This window comes from Phyllopteryx taeniolatus, chromosome 4 (assembly GCF_024500385.1).
Source record: "Phyllopteryx taeniolatus isolate TA_2022b chromosome 4, UOR_Ptae_1.2, whole genome shotgun sequence".
Lineage (NCBI taxonomy): Eukaryota > Metazoa > Chordata > Actinopteri > Syngnathiformes > Syngnathidae > Phyllopteryx > Phyllopteryx taeniolatus.
In genome coordinates, this window is record NC_084505.1 from 6,815,610 (window position 1) to 6,835,503 (window position 19,894).

The 19,894-nt window shown below is 42.4% G+C and overlaps 4 protein-coding genes across 7 annotated transcripts in view; 2 read left to right on the forward strand and 2 right to left on the reverse strand.

Annotated features, from left to right (window-relative positions):
- zmp:0000001082 (integrin alpha-D) overlaps positions 1-2,875 on the reverse strand; it is a 32,608-nt gene extending 29,733 nt beyond the window's left edge. Inside the window, exon 1 of the mRNA XM_061772235.1 lies at positions 2,753-2,875. Coding sequence (XP_061628219.1) covers positions 2,753-2,804 — 52 coding nt within the window. The 5' untranslated portion in view covers positions 2,805-2,875. The remainder of the gene's footprint in view (positions 1-2,752) is intronic.
- A 701-nt stretch (positions 2,876-3,576) lies between these two features.
- Positions 3,577-18,869, reverse strand: LOC133477460 (nicotinate-nucleotide pyrophosphorylase [carboxylating]-like). Of its 4 annotated transcripts, none has more exons than XM_061772242.1 (5): positions 18,717-18,869; positions 8,486-8,739; positions 7,460-7,770; positions 6,407-6,538; positions 3,577-6,317 (listed from the first exon to the last, which is right to left on the reverse strand). In XM_061772242.1, exons 2-5 carry the CDS (start codon positions 8,736-8,738, stop codon positions 6,126-6,128), a joined length of 888 nt encoding a protein of 295 aa, XP_061628226.1. In that variant the 5' UTR covers position 8,739; positions 18,717-18,869; the 3' UTR covers positions 3,577-6,125. The 4 variants fall into 4 exon arrangements, with proteins under 4 accessions (XP_061628226.1, XP_061628223.1, XP_061628225.1 ...); XM_061772239.1 differs by lacking the exon at positions 18,717-18,869 and adding an exon at positions 18,483-18,708; XM_061772241.1 differs by lacking the exon at positions 18,717-18,869 and adding an exon at positions 17,506-17,572.
- LOC133477312 (uncharacterized) lies at positions 10,130-13,842 on the forward strand. Its single transcript, XM_061771937.1, has one exon. It carries the CDS (start codon positions 10,286-10,288, stop codon positions 13,349-13,351), a length of 3,066 nt encoding a protein of 1,021 aa, XP_061627921.1. The 5' UTR covers positions 10,130-10,285; the 3' UTR covers positions 13,352-13,842.
- Positions 18,801-19,894, forward strand: part of ppp1r12c (protein phosphatase 1, regulatory subunit 12C) — a 34,819-nt gene continuing 33,725 nt past the window's right edge. The window contains exon 1 of the mRNA XM_061772238.1: positions 18,801-19,158. Coding sequence (XP_061628222.1) covers positions 18,950-19,158 — 209 coding nt within the window. The 5' untranslated portion in view covers positions 18,801-18,949. The remainder of the gene's footprint in view (positions 19,159-19,894) is intronic.

Sequence of the window (19,894 nt, forward strand, 5' to 3'; positions counted from 1 at the left end):
ACTAAGTTCTCCCCGCCAGTAGTTGGCGCTACACTGTGGGGGTTTGATACATCGGTGAATCATCATGTGCATCAGACAGATGATTATAAAGCTCTCTGAAATAAAATTCAACTCAAATTCAAAGAAAGAAAGCTCTTATCGGTTATTGGGTTAATAGAAACGTTATGTATTAGTTAGGCTTTACACGATCAGGATTTTTGGGGCCGATCACCGATCAGCGAGTTTAAAAAAAACGATCACCGATCCGATCACAAGATGGAGCAATGTGTCTATTTAAATGACTTGTTCCCTTTACTGTATACACTTGTGTACTGTTTTTCTGCGTATCTTCAAAAATATCTTGTCGGGTCAAACCAACATTACAACATGACAGAAATAATGGGTGCTAACTTACTGTAATTAAATTACTTGACACACACCGAAACCTTAGGGCATGAACGCCGGTACAACCGTAAGTGCTAGCACTAGCTTGCTAGGCTACATTACGTTTTGTTGCCTGCTTGCGAGCCGTATCGTATTAAAAGTACGTGAACATACCTCAAGCAAGCCTTGAATTCAAGTCCTCTCCCGAGCACCGGTGACCACCAGCACACGTTTTCCCCCCATTTTGTTCTAATAATACACACGACGCGATTGATTGTTGTTGTCGTGGCCGTGGTAACAAGTGTATCGCATTTGAGTTGACAAGATGAACCCCAGTGATCGTAAAAGACAGGATGCGGTGGTATTGGAATACAAGATTTGATTGTAGTCTGACATGGTGCAATTGTGGAAGACCAAATTTGTCTTGTAGTCTGATCCGGGCATTACGTGTTGTCTGTCCCACACCGCCGATATTTTTAAAATAACTTTATTGGCTGTCAGATATTTACAGTACTATGTCAAAAGTCATGCGACAAGGCTAAAAATAATCCAGGTTTTGGATTCAAATATACTGTACACGATGGCGACGCGGAGTAAATGTCTTTTGTGGATCGGATCGGCGAATTATGACATTAAAGCTGATCTACCGATCAGCATAAAATCCTAATTATCAGCTGATACCAATCAGACCGATCAGATCGGTGTTAAGTCTAGAATTAGTACAAGTGGTGTCAGTACTCTGTATCAGTGAGTACTCAAGAGCGAATACTGGATATCAAACATCCATACTTTTTACTTTTTGTCCGTACTCTTTTTTTTATACTTAAATTCAAGTTATTTAGATACAAGAGTTGAATCAGTACATTTACTTTTACCAGTCTTTTTTTCCAAGGTTATCTGTATTTTTACTTAAGCACAGAGTCAGAGTGCTTTTGCTTTTGCTTTAATTTAAAGGGACACTGTGTAGGAATTACTTCCATCCATGTACTGTACATGTGGCATATAATTATTCCTTCATGTAGCTTTATTCCATGTGCTCGGTGCAGTTAGGTGTGATGGGTTTGTTTGATTGATTTGGTGGATCATGGCCCAGACTAAGGGGAAATGTGTGGGGGGGGGGGGAAATAAGGACGCTAGGCTGGCAAAATAAGCTTCTTCTTTGCAGTTTGTAGCACAGTATTACGCTGGAACAGTCATGACATTCACGGTTTGCTGCTATTTCTCCAATACAACGCTACAGGACTGATAGCAAATGAAGAATATAAAGAGATCTACATGTTGTATTTTGCATCTCTGAACAAGTCTTGTAAATGCCAGCAGTGAATTTAAGCCTTCTCTTGCTTTACAGGTCATTCGTCCATTTCTGCTGTACCTGTATATGGATTTAGGTTTCACTACAAGGCTCATCTCAAATAGTGACAATCCTAAACTTGCGTTGAGAGATCCTGTGTCGCTTAATTACTTATTTGCTCATGATTTACTGTTGACAGGTTCACTGTCACAATTGACAATTCCTCAGTGTCATCCTCAACAGCTCTCTCCCATATAAATAACATTATCATACTTTCACCTTCATGATATCAACCGGCTCGGGCCCTCCCGCACCCCTCGCATTACCGCTATTCTTTTCCACAGCCACTGGCTCCCAGTTATCTACCAAATTGACTTCATAATTCTTTTACACACATTCATGGCAATTCATAATCCCAGCCCTCCTTATCTGTCCGACCTCCTGTGTATCACCACTTGACACTTTTCCTCGCTTCAATTTCAAAACTGACCAATTCAAGACTGCCTACTTACTTCCTCAACCTGCATTTCCACTGCCATGGACTATATATTCTATGTCATTTATTGTGTATGTATCTTCATGCTATTTTGCATTATTTTATTCATTTTCTCTTTTTGTGATTTTAACCACTATTCCATTGTTCAGTGTCCTTGGGATTGAAGGCGCTTGAAATCAAATTTATTATTATTATTACTCCTACTACTTCTTATGAGTGGACTTCATCCTCCCTTTGCTCTTTGAAATACTTTCTGCTCAATATTAGACGCTATGGTGCCACTTGATTGACATTTTTAGTTAAGCTAAAATGAAACGATATGCTTAGTGATTCTATGTATGTGTTCAAAGAATAGAAAAAAATGTTTTGAATTATTTACAAAGGAGAAAGCGTCTAACATTGAAATAACATTGAGTTACAGTTATTATTTACTGATACAAAAAAAGGTAAGGGTTGCCCAGCTGACAATCTTGGACAGGATTTAGTACTACTGATAAAAATAGTGAGCATACACAAGAAAACACATTTCATCTCCACATCTGTATCTTTTGATTTATACTTAAAGATAAATTCATTAATGACTCAAAGGGGAGATAACTTACCAACAGCCCACATGAACAGGAAGAGGCCAAGCTGAACACACATCTTTCTCATTGCACTTCTCAATACAGAGGCGAGGTGCTGTTTGAAGCATGCGTCTATGCAATGCTTCCGGCCTAAGGCGTTTCCTTAACAGGTGGTTGTGACACTTTGTGTAGAAGTCACTGAGAGACTTTCACTCTGAGAAAAGATTTTTTTTTTTTTTTTTTGCATCATGTTTCCCCTTTTTTGCGATTCCTTCATCCACACATTCAGTGACCGGCCATATCTGTATGACCACTATCGAATAACACAGTAGCTGGGTCCAAAATTCTGCTGTTACAAAGATAAGAATGTTCAGTCTGTAATTTAATTGTTGTGGTTAAGTGCGCAGTGGTGTACAACTGCACTGCATAATACTGAGAGGTGTTTCTAATATTTTGGTTACCTCATTTAGCTCCATGAGAGAGAACACATTTTTGCTGTATAATGCAGTGCAGAGCCACCACAGCCAACTATGACCACAAAAATGATAGTCAATTGAAAATGAACGTTATTATCTTTAGCATGTCTTTTATCCCTTCTCTTTTATTGAGCATGAACTCGATACAGCGTCCTAAACAAGTGCACATCAAAGTGCGGTGACTTCACACAAATGAGTGCCAAGCAAGGTCCCAATTTCAATAATCTAGTCCGGTTTTTCTCAACCAGTGCGCTGGGGCACATTAGTATGCCGTGAGTGCACTTCAGGTGTGCGGTGGGAAATAATACAACTTGGCGTAATTGCTCCAAAAAAGTATTTATTTCCAATAAACAATGTATCTTTGTTCATCTATTCAACCAGCATTCCTATGGCCTCCAAACCAAGTCTCTGCCATCTGAGGGGAGACTTGAATACACAGTGGCCAATGAAACAGAAACAATAATAGAAACAATAATAAAAACATACAATTTTAAAATGTTCGATGAAATTTATTACTTCAACATTCTCAAGGATGTTTGGGATCGCTTTTGTTCACGGTGTGTAAAATTTATTTTACAAAATCAATGGGGAACCATGCTAGACCGCCACAAATATGTGTTCATCAAAATGTTGGTTAAGGTAGCTATTAAGCCACCTAATAATTGTACATATTTTGGTCTCTTTGGTAAGACTTTTACTTGACATGTCTGTGACTTCTGTGTGGGAGAATCAGATCTTGTGAAATGTTCTTCCTCTTTTGCAAAGACAGATTTGAGAACTACAGGAATTTGTCATGCATTGTGTGTGTGGGGCCTGGCACAAACAAAATGAGTTCCCAGTTTCTGTTTTTTCCCCTTTATCCAATGACATATCAATTGCCTTTCACAAATTCACAACATTTTAAACACAATTGAAAATTCTAAAAAAAAAAATTTAAAAAAATGAATGAATAAATGAATACTTTATTTCAGTAATTCTTGCAATTATTCACAAGAAAATAAATTGTGTAAATGTATAAAAAAAGAGAAAAAAATACATCATACAAAATATCCAACCTGATCACACAACTCAACAAAAATCATAGACCAAAAATAGGAATAAACTGAAGTACAATGCTTAGTTTTGCCTAACCTTTATCCATCCAAACATTTTCCATACTGCTTACTGTATACTCACTAGGGTCGCAGGCAGGCTGGCGGCTAGCTCAGCTAACTTGGGGCGACATAATGCCCCTATCCTTTACAGTTCTCAAAAAAACAAAACTGGTTTCTGTAGAAAAAGAAGAAAATGAATTTTAATACAAGAAAAAAGGATTGACTCTGACTTAAAACCCAAAATTATTTTACTTTCGAAGGCCTTTTTGAATCTGTCTTTAGTGCAACATAATTTCAGCACATTACTAAGGCTATTCCATAATTTAAATGGACACTGTCGGAATTACTCCCATCCAACGTTGAAATTGTGGATTGGATCCAAACGAATAGTGCATTCTATCTCGACCCTCAGGTTTTCAAACACGTATTACAACAACGGTAGCTGTCGTAAAATCAAAAATACCTCGAAGAACAACAACCGAATGAAAAAAAGTTAGCTGTAGGCTAATTTAGGTAGTGTTGACTTCCTTGTCAAGGAGGAAGACGGCAACTTCAGTTTCAAGATGGCTGACTGTCATGGTGCTCCTCAACTGGGTCATAATACACCAGTGTACACCAAAATGTTACACAGTGTCCTGGTAACTCACAAAACAGAAACACATCTCGATGTTATATTTGCTCTCGCTTTGCATCTTTTAAAAATATATAACCTCTTAAATAATACTTTCCTTCTCTGAATTTAAAAAAAGAAACATATATATGGAATAAAATCTGGAAGGCAATTGCTATTAACATAGACAATTATTTCCAATGTTTTCATGTTCATCATAACAAATTTGAAAGGATAAGACTTTATGAAAAATTGGTTCATCGTGTCGAGGTAACCTGCTTTGTTAATTATTCTAATAGCCCTTTTATGTATATACAAACATTTATACAGTGCTGTGGAAAAGTATTGGCCCCCTTCTCAAATTCTTATATTTTTGCATTTATTTTTTATTTTTTTGCCCACTTTAATGTTTGAGCTCATCAAACAAATGTAAATATCAGACAAATATAACCCAAGTGCACTTAAAATGCTGTTTTTAAATTGTGATTTCATTCATTAAGGAAAACAACTATTCAGTTACTTGACCCCGCGTGAAGAAGTAGTGGCCCCTTAAACCTAATAACTGGCTGGCCATCTTCAGCAGCAACAACTGAAATTAAGCGTTGTTATTAATATATATGTTAATAAGCGGTATTGCAAATGGGTGGATGGATATATTTATATTACTACTACTTCCTTCTTATGTTTTGTAAATGTCATTTGTTTGTATTTGTTTTTGAAGCGGTTGATACTTGGACATTGTTTCAGCTCCACACCAATTTCTTCATTGTGGTTCTGCATTTTTTGATCCTGACATTTGCCCTATCTCTCAATTTATACACCCCCTCTGTTTCTTGAAACGTTTCCTGTAAATTGCTTGGTAATAAATTGTTCCTTATTTTGTAAAGAAGTCGCGCAGTTTGACATTCCGCAAAATCATTGCTCTTTATTATTTTAGACTTAACAAATAGCTGATTCAAGACAACCAACCTTATGGACTATTCTAATGGCTCTTTTTTGCAGAATGAAGAGTGGATGTGATAAACTCATATGTATTGCCCCCAAACCTCTGTGCAGTAATTTAGGTAAGGTCAAATATATGTAGTAATATATATATATATATATAAATGTGGAAGATGTGCCCCCTTTATTCTCACCTGTAAACTATTTCTATTGCAAGTAAATGGTTCAAATTCCTTTTTTGTGAATGTACAATATGTTTCCAGTGCCAATCCTTCATGGAGGTCTGACTAAGAAACGGGCTTTTGAACCTTTAGTGAAAAGTCCACAACTGGGCACCCTTGTGTAATACAGCCCATGGAGATTATGTCCACACATGGAGAGAAATACTCGGCTAGGTTTTCTGGTGTCACTCCTCCACTGGCTTCTATCAGCAGAGCTTGGAATTCTTGCTTCAGTGCGCCAGCTGCAAGATGGAGCGCCTGTAGTAGATGACATGAGTTGGTGTTGATTTTTCCAGGGGAAAAACTGCAAACAATCCAATGAAGTTCCGTGATGACTTTTTGTCTACCTGTGGCTGAAAATTGTCAAGCATAACTATATCTGCTCCGGCTTCGGCTGCCTCCACGGCCTCTTCTGTGGAGCGACACTCCACTTCAATCTTACTGCTGAAACCACACACTGACCTGGTACCTTTCACAGCCTGGAGAAGAGAAAATCATTTTGGAGTCAATACACTTTCCTCAATGGTAAATGGACTCCATTTATATAGCGCTTTATCTACACTATCACAGTGCCCAAAGCACATACAGTAATTACTGTGTATCTACACAGTAATAACTGTGTATCTACTTTTTGTGCCATTTTTGTTTGTTGGTGTGCCGTGAGATTTTCCAATTGTAAAATATGTGGCTTCGCTCCATAAAGGTTGGAAATCACTGCTATGTACTATGATATATTACGAAATCCTAACTTTGTAACATAAATCCGTCCATTTTCTGTACTATTTGTCCTCGTTAGGGTTGCGGTGAGGCTGAGCCCATATACCAGCTGACTTTGGGCAACGGGCGGGGTACCTGGCCTGGTCACTAGCCAATCACAGGGAACATATAGACCAACAACTTCTCCTCACTCGGGTCGCGGGCGTGCTGGAGCCTATCCCAGCTATCATCGGGCAGGAGGCGGGGTACACCCTGAACCGGTTGCCAGCCAATCGCAAGGCACATATAAACAAACAACCATTCGGACTCACATTCACACCTACGGGCAATTTAGAGTTGTCAATCAACCTACCATGCATGTTTTTGGGATGTGGGAGGAAACCGGAGTGTCTGGAGAAAACCCACGGAGGCACAGGGAGAACATGCAAGCTCCACACAGGCGGGGCCAGGGATTGAACCCCGGTCCTCAGAACTGTGAGGGAGACGCTCTAACCAGTCGTTCACCGTGCCGCGATTTTATGAATCCTCAGATGAAGATTAAAAATAGGTTGCCGTTTAGAATACAAAAGCGACAATAAGAGGAAACCAAAATGTAGATTGGTTTTGATTAAAAAAGTGTATCTCCATATGAGAGGGAGAGTATGAGGAGCATTTTAGCGGGGCCACTGAAGCAGCATGCTCACCTCTGTGATGCTTCCTGAAGCCCAGACATGGTTGTCCTTCAGCATCACCATTCCACTCAAGTCCTGCCTGTGCATGGACACAGCACCCACCAGCATAGCGTACTTCTCCACCAGTCGGAAACCAGGGGTCGTTTTACGTGTTCCTGCCACTTCGCCGTGCCATCCTCTCGCTGTTGCCATTTTTCGGAGTTGAGAACATCGAGTGGCGATCCCCGAGGCCCGTGCAATACAGTTTAGAGCTGGCCTTTCACCCAGGAGGAGGCATCTGGCCGGGCCTCGAACCACAGCAGTAAGTGTGACAGTATCTGGGCCTACGGTTCACATTTGGTAGGATACAGTTAGGTCCACAAGTATTTTTGCTATGATGCTAACAATGCTTCTTGCCATTCAATTTTATACCATTTTTTTGAACCCGCATGACTGCATATGTTTGTCAAGGGAAATAAAGTATGTATGAATGCATCCGTGCAGAGGAATTAACAGTCTAGGACGCGCTTATTGGCTTTTCCACCTTTAGTCAAGATCAGCTTAAATTTGTGCTTTGAGTCATATTTGACTTTGACACCTGAAACCAAATTTCCTGATTTAATAGTAACTGAATTGGAGTGAGTGCCAAGCTCAGAAGAGTCTGATTTCATTTCCTCTCTATAATGAGGGTGGAAAGTATGATGCAATTGTTGATCCTTGTGTTACATAGACGTGCTATTAAGAAGGCGGTTGGGAAGGGTTTTATATATAAAAAAAAACAAAAAACTATATGCAGGGCTTGACATTAACAGGTGAATTTCAGCAGTGGTGGGTAACCGCGCCACTCCCGCTAGTCACATTAGCGGGCTGAATCCCATATTTATATTATCAGAGTCAGTGTTTTGCATATCTCTCCTTTTCCTGACAGTTTGTGTATAAAAATATTCCATTTTTGGTTATGCATCACTTTGTGCCCTTGTTGCACGTTACACCCATTTGGAGCTCTCCGTGTATGTACTTTTAATTTTTTGATATAATCTGATAATATTCAATACTGACCTATTTCATCTCCATCCTGGTAAATCCAATCCACAGTACAGCCAACCTCAGTGAACACTGCAGTAAAGAAGGGACTTCCTGCCAAGATACTCTGTGGACTTTTACACAACAGCCTTGCTTCCACCTCCTGAAATCCCACACACACTCCCGCCGGATCAAAGTTTGGTGTGTCCTCAGCAAGCCACGCTTTTGCCAGCCGCGTCACAGCGTGAGGTGGGATTGAGTGGGCGGGTATGTGTTTGGACGGAAGCATTCTGCAATCATCCATGAAACAAATAAATGATAGATTGGCCCACTGACACTGAAGTAGAAAGTGAAAGCACAAAGATCATTCAAATATCTTCAAAATTTGAGTACTGAATGTTATTTGTAGTTTCTTCATCCCAGGGTCCAATGCAACACAATAATCATTTGATGAACAAACTATGCAGACAATCCACAAATGACATCATACATTCAGTCGAACAAAAATTTGGCTACTGTATACCCGACTTAAAATGTGATTTTTTTGTTTTTAATGAAATCAAAATATAGTGTACATAAACAAAACATACACTAAGAGCCATTACCTTCACTTTAGATGTAGGAAAGGTGTTTGAAAGGGTTGGGTGACCCTTTCTCTTCACCCTCCTCTACCATTTTGGCTTTGGCACCTATTTCACCAATTGGATTACAATTCTATAGAACCCACCTGTCGCATCTATAATCACAGCTGATTCGTGTACGTTTACATCTAGTCTACATCTTTCACAGTAATCAGAGGTATTAGACAAGGATGCCCACTGTCACCACTCCGTTTTGCACTTTTCATTGAACCACTCGCCTCGGCCATTAACAGCATCTTTGGTATTCAAACGATTTCGCATCACCGTCATATCAGTTTATATGCAGATGGCATTTTATTATATCTAACAGCGCTCTCTACTGCCATTCCATCAGTCCATAAGGTCATCAACAGTTTTGGCAAGAGTTCCGGCTGTGCCATTAACTTGACTAAATCTGAGATTCTGCCTTTTAATCATGTTGACTGCGATGCTTAGGTTGGAGACTTATTCTGTCACACAGTTTCCAAACCTTTATTGAGTCAAGGCACTCATTTCACATTAGAAAAAAAAAACTCACGGTACTAAACCAAACAAAAAGTATAAATACTGAAAAAATTATGATCTTTTCTCAATTTACTCACAAATTTACCTACTTTTTGTGAAATTTGGGCCTGTTTAATTGAACACAAAGCTGAAATACTGATATTCTGTTGTATAAATGGCAAAAGGTGGATACATAGTTTTATTGTATCTTCTACCATCTAATGGAAGAGCATTTAATTATTTTGCCATTAACTATATGTTACTAGCGTAGATACAGTAGTTAAACAAAGACATATGTGTAGTTAATAAAGAAAAATGATGACTTTAATCGCATTCCAATGACTTTAAATAGTGTCCTGTCGACTTTAAATGTTGTCATGGAACAACGTCTCAGCTTTTTTGGGGCAGTTTCGGTTGGCGTTCATGTGTGAGCTGTCCAAGACCCTCAACCTCAGCTCCCACTCTCCCCACCATTGCCCTGCTTAATGACTTCTCCTCTTTATCAACCTCACAGCATCTTCAAAAAGTTCATACAAAAAAATTATATAAATATTTTGCTGTATTGGAGAGACCAAAAAAATCCTCACAAAAACACTGGTACAACCAGCTAACTGAATATTAAATTAAATATCATACATTACTCCTCCTGGAATGCAGCCCTATGGGGGGCACAAGTCAGTGCAAACTGTAGGCCGGTCCCAAGCCCGGATAAATGCAGAGGGTTGCGTCAGGAAGGGCATCCGGCTTAAAACCTTGCCAAACAAATATGAGCGTTCATCCAAAGAATTCCATACCGGATCGGTCGTGGCCGGGGTTAACAACGTCCGCCACCGGCGCCGTCAACCTGCAGGGCGCTGTTGGAAATTCAGCTACTGTGGGTCGAAGTCGAAGTCAAAGAAGAAGAAGAAGAAGAGGTGGAAAGCGGGTTCTTCGGCAGAAAGAGAAGAGGAAAACACAGAGCCTAGAACTGAATGTGGGGACTTTGAATGTTGGGACTATGACAGGAAAATCTCGGGAGTTGGTTGACATGATGATTAGGAGAAAGGTTGCTATATTGTGTGTCCAGGAGACCAGGTGGAAAGGCAGTAAGGCTAGAAGTTTAGGGGGAGGGTTTAAATTATTTTACCATGGTGTAGATGGGAAGAGAAATGGAGTCGGGGTTATTTTAAAAGAAGAGTTGGCTAAGAATGTCTTGGAGGTGAAAAGAGTATCAGATCGAGTGATGAGGCTGAAATTTGAAATTGAGGGTGTTATGTGTAATGTGATTAGTGGCTATGCCCCACAGGTAGGATGTGACCTAGAGGTGAAAGAGAAATTCTGGAAGGAGCTAGATGATGTAGTTCTGAGCATCCCAGACAGAGAGAGAGTCGTAATTGGTGCAGATTGTAATGGACATGTTGGTGAAGGTAATAAGGGTGATGAAGAAGTGATGGGTAAGTACGGTATCCAGGAAAGGAACTTGGAGGGACAGATGGTGGTAGACTTTGCAACAAGGATGCAAATGGCTGTAGTGAACACTTTTTTCCAGAAGAGGCACGAACATAGGGTGACCTACAAGAGCGGAGGTAGAAGCACACAGGTGGATTACATCTTGTGCAGACGATGTAATCTGAAGGAGGTTACCAACTGTAAGGTAGTGGTAGGGGAGAGTGTGGCTAGACAGCATAGGATGGTGGTGTGTAAGATGACTCTGGTGGTGGGGAGGAAAATTAGGAAGACAAAGGCAGAGAAGAGAACCATGTGGTGGAAGCTGAGACAGGACGAGTGTTGTGCAGCTTTTCGGGAAGAGGTGATACAGGCTCTCGGTGGACGGGAAGAGCTTCCAGAAGACTGGACCACTGCAGCCAAGGTGATCAGAGAAGCAGGCAGGAGAGTACTTGGTGTATCTTCTGGCAGGAAAGGAGAGAAGGAGACTTGGTGGTGGAACCTCACAGTACAGGAAATCATACAAGGAAAACGGTTAGCTAAGAAGAAGTGGGACACTGAGAGGACCGAGGAGAGGCGAAAGGAATACATTGAGATGCGACACAGGGCAAAGGTAGAGGTGGCAAAGGCAAAACAAGAGGCATATGATGACATGTATGGCAGGTTGGACACTAAAGAAGGAGAAAAGGATCTATACAGGCTGGCCAGACAGAGGGATAGAGATGGGAAGGATGTGCAGCAGGTTAGGGTGATTAAGGATAGCGATGGAAATATGTTGACTGGTGCCAGCAGTGTGCTAGGTAGATGGAAAGAATACTTCGAGGAGTTGATGAATGAGGAAAATGATAGAGAAGGGAGAGTAGAAGAGGCAAGTGTGGTGGACCAGGAAGTGGCAATGATTAGTAAGGGGGAAGTTAGAAAGGCATTAAAGAGAATGAAAAATGGAAAGGCAGTTGGTCCTGATGACATTCCTGTGGAGGTATGGAAGCATCTAGGAGAGGTGGCTGTGGAGTTTTTGACCAGCTTGTTCAATAGAATTCTAGTGCGTGAGAAGATGCCTGAGGAATGGAGGAAAAGTGTACTGGTGCCCATTTTTAAGAACAAAGGTGATGTGCAGAGCTGTGGCAACTATAGAGGAATAAAGTTGATGAGCCACACAATGAAGTTATGGGAAAGAGTAGTGGAGGCTAGACTCAGGACAGAAGTGAGTATTTGCGAGCAACAGTATGGTTTCATGCCTAGAAAGAGTACCACAGATGCATTATTTGCCTTGAGGATGTTGATGGAAAAGTACAGAGAAGGTCAGAAGGAGCTACATTGTGTCTTTGTAGATCTAGAGAAAGCCTATGACAGAGTACCCAGAGAGGAACTGTGGTACTGCATGCGGAAGTCTGGAGTGGCAGAGAAGTATGTTAGAATAATACAGGACATGTACGAGGGCAGCAGAACAGCGGTGAGGTGTGCTGTCGGTGTGACAGAAGAATTTAAGGTGGATGTGGGACTGCATCAGGGATCAGCCCTGAGCCCCTTCCTTTTTGCAGTGGTGATGGATAGGCTGACAGATGAGGTTAGACTGGAATCCCCGTGGACCATGATGTTTGCAGATGACATTGTGATCTGCAGTGAAAGCAGGGAGCAGCTGGAGGAACAGTTAGAAAGATGGAGGCATGCACTGGAAAGAAGAGGAATGAAGATTAGCCGAAGTAAAACAGAATATATGTGCATGAATGAGAGGGGTGGTGGGGGAAGAATGAGGCTACAGGGAGAAGAGATGGCAAGGGTAGAGGACTTTAAATACTTGGGGTCAACCGTCCAGAGCAATGGTGAGTGTGGTCAGGAAGTGAAGAAACGGGTCCAAGCAGGTTGGAACGGGTGGAGGAAGGTGTCAGGTGTGTTATGTGACAGAAGAGTCTCTGCTAGGATGAAGGGCAAAGTTTATAAAACAGTGGTGAGGCCAGCCATGATGTATGGATTAGAGACAGTGGCACTGAAGAGAAAACAGGAAGCAGAGCTGGAGGTGGCGGAAATGAAGATGTTGAGGTTCGCTCTCGGAGTGACCAGGTTGGATAAAATTAGAAATGAGCTCATCAGAGGGACAGCCAAGGTTCGATGTTTTGGAGACAAAGTTAGAGAGAGCAGACTTCAATGGTTTGGACACGTCCAGAGGAGAGAGAGTGAGTATATTGGTAGAAGGATGATGAGGATGGAGCTGCCAGGCAAGAGAGCTAGAGGAAGACCAAAGAGAAGGTTGATGGATGTCGTGAGGGAAGACATGATGGCAGTTGGTGTTCGAGAGGAGGATGCAGGAGATAGGCTCTCATGGAAAAGGATGACGCGCTGTGGCGACCCCTAACGGGACAAGCCGAAAGGAAAAGAAGAAGACTCCTCCTGTAGCCGTCACCTTATCGTGGTGGAGGGGTTTGTGTGTCCCAATGACGCTAGGAGCTCAGTTGTCTGGGGCTTCATGCTCCTGGTAGGGTCACCCATGGCTTATGATGAGTACAAATATTGGACCTCAATTTCCCTCGCCTGGACACGGGACACCGGCGCCCCCCTCTGGAGCCAGGCCTGGAGGTAAGGCTCGAAGGCAACAGCCTGGTGGCTGGGCCTGCACCAATGGGGCCCGGCCGAGCAAAGCCCGAAAGGGTAACGTGGGTCCCACTTCCCATGGGTTCACCACCTGTGGGAGGGGCCATAGGGGTCAAGTGCAATGTGAGCTGGGCGGTGGCTGATGGCAGAGACCTTGGCGATCCGATCTCCAGCTACAGAAGCTGGCTCTAGGGACGTGGAATATCACCTCTCTGGCAGGAAAAGAGCCCGAGCTGGTGTGTGAGGTCGAGAAGTTCCGACTAGATATAGTCGGGCTCGCCTCCACACACTGCTTGGGCTCTGGTACCAGTCCTCTTGAGAGGGGTTGGACTCTCTTCCACTCCAGAGTTGCTCACAGTGAGAGGCGCCGAGGAGGTGTGGATATACTTACGTGTGGGTGAATTGGCTCAGATGGTGGGGGAAGATGCCGGTCCGACCTGGCAGGCCCAAACTTATTGTGAGGGTCTGCGGGGAACGTCTGGCAGAATCCCCTGTCAGAAGGAGTTTCAACTCCCACCTCCGTCAGAACTTTACCCATGTCCCGGATTGAGTCCAAGTGGACCATGTTCCGCGCCTCCATTACTGAGGCATCCGACCAGATCTGTGGCCATAAGGTGGTTGGTGCCTATCGTGGCGGCAATCCCCGAACCCGTTGGTGGACACCAGCGGTGAGGGATGCCGTCAAGCTGAAGAAGGAGTCCTATCGGGCCTTTTTGGCATGTGGGACTCCTGAGGCAGCTGATGGGTACCGGCTGGCCAAGCGGAATGCAGCTTTGGTGGTAGCTGAGGCAAGAACTCGGGCATGGGAGGAGTTTAGTGAGGCCATGGAGAAGGACTTCGGATGGCTTCGAGAAAATTCTGGAAGCAGTGCACCATCAACACTGTGTATAGTCGGGATGGATCGCTGCTGAAATCGGCTTGGAACGTTGCGAGTCGGTCGGGAGAATACTTTGAAGACCTTGTCAATTCCACCGACACGCCTTCCCATGAGGAAGCAGAGTCCTGGGTCTCTGAGGCAGGCTCTCCTATCTCTGGGGTTGAGATCACTGAGGTGGTTAAAAAGCTCCTCGATGGCAAGGCTCCAGGGGATGACGAGATTCACTCGGAGTTCCTAAGGGCTCTGGATGTTGTGGGGCTGTCCAGGTTGACACGCCTATGCAACAGAGGCAGACTTGGGTGGTGTCCCACCGGGAGGAGACCCCGGGGACGACCCAGGACACCCTGGAGAGACTATGTCGCCCGGCTGGCCTGGGAAGGCCTCGAGATCCCCCCGGATGAAGTGGCTGGGGAAAGGGAAGTCTGGGTGTCCCTGCTAAAGCTACTGCCCCCACAACCTGACCTCAAATAAGCGGAAGAAAATGGATGGATGGATGGATGGATCACACATTACACCGTACCCACTGGTCCCATTCATGAAATTTATGAAGAGTTGATTCCTACAAACATTACTCCACACTGTTTATCATATATATTTTTTGAAAATCCCATTCTTTGTATTTTTCTCCCCAACAAATTAAACACCCCTTAATATGCCTGCTCATTACTCCTTATCACAACGCCATATACCATGCCCGGTCTTTGCTTGGTTTTGTCTAAATTGGTTGGTTTGATTGTTCTTTAATTGACCCTTGTTCCATACTGTTGTGTACTTGTCTAATTGTTCTGTAATAAGTTGCATAAATGTTCAATTAAAAAAGTATGGGCTCATTTTCCAGTTTTTTTTTCTAACACCATTATCAAAACAAAAGCATGACTTGCTTTTGTTGGTTTACAAGTGTAAGAGAGTCGTTTGCATCTTACATGGCTTGTACTTGACTGTGTGTTCTTCTTATAATATATTATTATTATTATATATTTACATTTATACTGTGCATACAGATGTAGTTATAAACCTCAATGAGGAGAACATGTACCCATCTGCAGAAGTTTTATCGGCTTTCCCTCTCTGTTACATTATTTCACATTTATTAGCAATACAAGGACAGAACTTACTGTGAAATGACTGTTATCATTCAACGGCTATGACAAACCATATTTTTTTGCCATAGGAGGCCTAAATTGTTAATTATGCTTGCCAGGCTAAAATCTAACTTTCTATGCAACACAAATAAACTCCATTGAGATGTTTCCTTACTTTCTTGTGTGATCCAGCTTTTCCTGTCGTTGACTGACTGCATTAACCAGAGAAAAACGCAACGTGGAATTTGACCCTTTGGGCATGTTGGAATGTTTATGAGCAACAAAGACCAAGTGTTAGCACCGTGAACATATTGATTCTGATCCTTTAGAGGCATGATAATGAATGAACTATTCCGGACAATGAAGAGAAGAGAGAGAGTCCACTCTGCTCAACTATTGCCTGTTGTTAATAAGAATAAAACCCATGATAGACATTCTTCCTTATAGATAGTTTGCACGTGACGTCACACACCACTCGCCACGACCCGGCTGCCAAGCTGCAGGTCTACGCATTGTTTTATCTGTTGAGTGTTTGAATAGATAAATTTGATAGCCAACGTGCAAAAATTGTGAATTACTGTGCAGTGTTTAGTTACAACAGTACAGGTGAGAGGGACAGTTTGAGTTTACCGCCACCAATTTGGAATCAGTGCGAGAAGACAGAACATTGGTCAAGGGGGAGACGGAGATTGTGGCTTTCATGACTCAGCACAGCTGTTGTCACTCGGGTCAGATAGCCAGTTCATTAATCTGTTTTGTTCTGGACACTTTGTTGAAAGTAAGCTTTAATGCTTAGCAACATGAGAAAACGTTACATCTCCTTTTTCAATTATTAGATTTGAGTTGAATAATTTTTAACAGTACACTAATGGTGTAGTGGCCTACTCGCCTGACTAGGTATAGGCAGCGTGGGTTCAGTTCCCACTTAGTAATGTTGTGATTGTGGGTGTGACTGGTCATCTGTCTCTATATGTCCATGAGGAAATGAATGGATGGACCCCTTAAGGTCCCATATTTTAATTTTTATCATTTTTTTTTATCTCCTTTTATCGAGTTTCCAAGATAATTTGGGTTGGAAATGCCCAAGATGCTCTTTTTCAAGCTATTTCAGTTGGTCCAAACCACCTGGCAGATGAGAGGACTGAATTTCTCATTAATATTCAATGTTATCCTCCTTAATTTGAATGGATGGGTTTGTAAACAAACTATTTTTGTGTGGTCGACTGATTTTCAATGCACCGAGATATCTGAGGCTAATAGTCAGTACTTGTCATTATTGTGTCTTTAACAATGGCAAACAATTGTGCTGTTTACGGCTGCTCTTATTGGTCAAGAAATCGTTCTTTGTGATACCGGCAGTAATTATGCAGCACAGTAAAAGGTGAAGGTTATTTCGAGAGATGATCCACAATATGTCAACTAGTTTGCCATTCAACTACACACAGATATGCAATTATGTTTGTACGTGGATATTTACATACTTGCACACATAAATGCATTTATATTTCAGTCACTGATCATTGTGATTGAATGTCATTTCTGAGGGCCTCAACATGCACCAAAATAAACAAAACTTTGCACGCACATCGAGCCTGGCGAAGTTGTCATACGCCATTACAAAAAAATGGCTCTGTAGTGCCCCCCTACAGAAGCGGTACATTTGGCCTTGGCCTACGAAATTTGGGGAGAACCCCTAGACATACAAAAAAAAAAAAAAAAAAAGTGAAGTGAGATATAATTTTTTTAATGTACAATTTTGGACCGTTTTTGCATATTTACAGGCCTCATACTTTCACAAACTTGTCCGAGAGGTTTAATCCGATTGATCATCTCAAGACCTGGAAAATTAACTGTTATTGAAAGCTTTTTATTTCGCCACACTACAGGACAGGGGCGGCGCATGAAATTTTGCATATCAAATATCTTTTGCTACAAAACAGAAAGTCCTTAATAACTTACCTGTACATGCTCCCAAAAAGATCCCAAACCTCTCGTGTGATAAGAGTCACAGCCGAAAGACATCTGTATGACAATAGTTTGTTATATACTGTGTGTGTGGAGATATATATATATATATATATAGCCCCACCTAGTGGCAACAAGAAACGTCATCTTTTACATTTTAATATACTGCACCAAGCACGTGGACCAGAAGCACCTAAAATTTTGTCAGAAAAGCCATAAGATCATGCTTTGTACTAAAAATCGCAACGTTTCGGCAGAGGACGTGGCTTTCGCAGCGTGGAGAGTTTTGATGAGTTGCTGTGACAACAAAAGCTGATTCCAGATGGTTGTATCTTTTCAGAATTTCACACACAGCCTAGACATCTAAGGTGTCTATGGCTCAATCCCCCCCCCCCCCCCCCCCCGTAGTCTTAGCACCTTTGTTCAGATCTGCCTCATATTTCCTTAGAAGAGTGTTAAGACCTTCATGATGTCAAAACATGAAATTTGTGAGTTTTCAACAAACGTTGCAGTGGCGACGTGCCAGGGAAACAACGTTGTTTTTGAGGGTCTAAAGATGCACTGGGTAAAATGACATATTTCATAGGTTTATTGTGCAATTAAGAAAGAAAAAAAAAGGCTCAGTAGCGCCCCCTACAAATTTTTGAACGACGCAGCTCCGGCTGTACATTTCACCCAGGTCTATGAAAATTGGGAGGCACATGTAACAGCCGAAGTCCTACAAAAAGAAAAAGTCTCTTGGAGCCATACCCTCAACCTAACAGGAAATCTGCCCTTTTTAATTTACCTTCAAATGTTGCCCTGTATTTGGCCTTTTACAGAGGTCATATTTTAACAAACTCCTCCCAGAGATTTGATCTGATCAACTTCAAACTTTTGAGTGTCTCATCGAAACACGTTAGAGGTCAAAAGTGATTCAAAGCTTTTGAATTTTGCTGCCGTTGGCGACCGGACAAAAGACAAACACAAACCGTTTCAACTTGACAGCAGATTTTTTTTTCTTTTCTTCTAAATGTCGCACACTAATGCTCCAGTGACTCAGTGAGGACAGAGCAGCCATCGAATAAATGTTCCAATGGTTTTCCATAGTGACATACCAGCATACTCTAGAAACACTCAAAATGTTCATTGTGACCAATTCAACTTCAAGACACAATGGCACAACGTCTGACTATTTTAGTGTTTCCTGACAGGAAGGGACCTACCTGCTACAGTACTGTACAGTACTTGTACTGTTGTAAACAAGCCTTTTGTGACGTCATCGCTGTTAAGTGTCGCGCGCAGCTCGTTCGCCCACACGGTACGAGCACGAGCACCAGCCGAGGCTTCCTCGCAGTGGTTCCGCAGTCAGGAAGTGAAAGTATACGCATGGAGGGTGTGTCTTTCCCTTCCTGACTATGTTTAATTTTTAATAACACGGGCCTCCTTGGATACATTAATGGGCGACTCGGCGAGGACCAAGCGGCGGGAGCAGCTAAAGCGCTGGGCGGGTTCCTGCACCGACAAAACGTCGGCCTTGCCCCGGCGGAGATGGCGAGGCGACGCCGTAGAAAGAGGAACCGAGGAGCCGCAGGCCGAGCTGCGGCGGCCGCCAAGTGAGGAACCCGTTTCGAAGGGCGACGAAAGCAGCCCGCTCCTCAAGAGACGGTGAGGAATCCCCATTTGGGGAACAGTTGAACAGAACTTGCCAACGAGCTGCTTGCTAGCTTAGCCCAAAGGTCCGAAATGAAAAGTGCGCGTGGACTACAAATGAGATTCACATCGGTGCTTGCACAGTACCCCCATGCATTAAAGCCAATTAGCATCAAAGTGGTAGGTGTGGAAATCCCCCAAGCTACCTGATATTTAATACTTGGTGAGACTTCGTTTGTGACAACTGTGCTTCCATACAACTCCCACCCCCCGTGGGAGACCGTATGCGAGCACCGCACATTGTCTTGAGACCGCCACCTCATATTATGCAGTCAGTCCACTTTTGATTGCAGTCTCAAGCAACACATTCACCCCCCCCCCCAAACAATTAAGGGAGCGAGCGGGATGTACAGTATTCAAAACTGTAAAAAATAGAATTAGCCTATTTTTAAGTAATTAAAAAAAAAAAAAAAATACATATATTCCTGTGTTATCATATATGATGAATGTGTGTTTGATGTAAAATTGTACATCTATATACAGCTAATGTATGATACACACACACACACACACACAGTGGTGTGAAAAAGTGTTTGCCCCCCTCCTGATTTCTTATTTTTTTTTGCATGTTTGTCACACTTAAATGTTTCACACCTTCACTGCCTTTTTAAGGTCATGCCACAACATCTCAATAGGATTCAGGTCAGGACTTTGACTAGGCCACTCCATAGTCTTAATTTTGTCTTTTTTT

Excerpts from the sequence above, each read along its gene's own strand:
- LOC133477312 (XM_061771937.1), top strand. The coding sequence starts at position 10,286 with ATGCAGAGGGTTGCGTCAGGAAGGGCATCCGGCTTAAAACCTTGCCAA.
- LOC133477460 (XM_061772239.1), bottom strand. The coding sequence starts at position 18,640 with ATGAACATTTTGAGTGTTTCTAGAGTATGCTGGTATGTCACTATGGAA. Across the intron at positions 8,740-18,482 it reads TCTGCTGTCAAGTTGAAACG|AATGCTTCCGTCCAAACACA; the intron begins GTTTGTGTTTGT and ends GGATGATTGCAG. Across the intron at positions 6,539-7,459 it reads CTTCAGGAAGCATCACAGAG|GCTGTGAAAGGTACCAGGTC; the intron begins GTGAGCATGCTG and ends TCTCTTCTCCAG.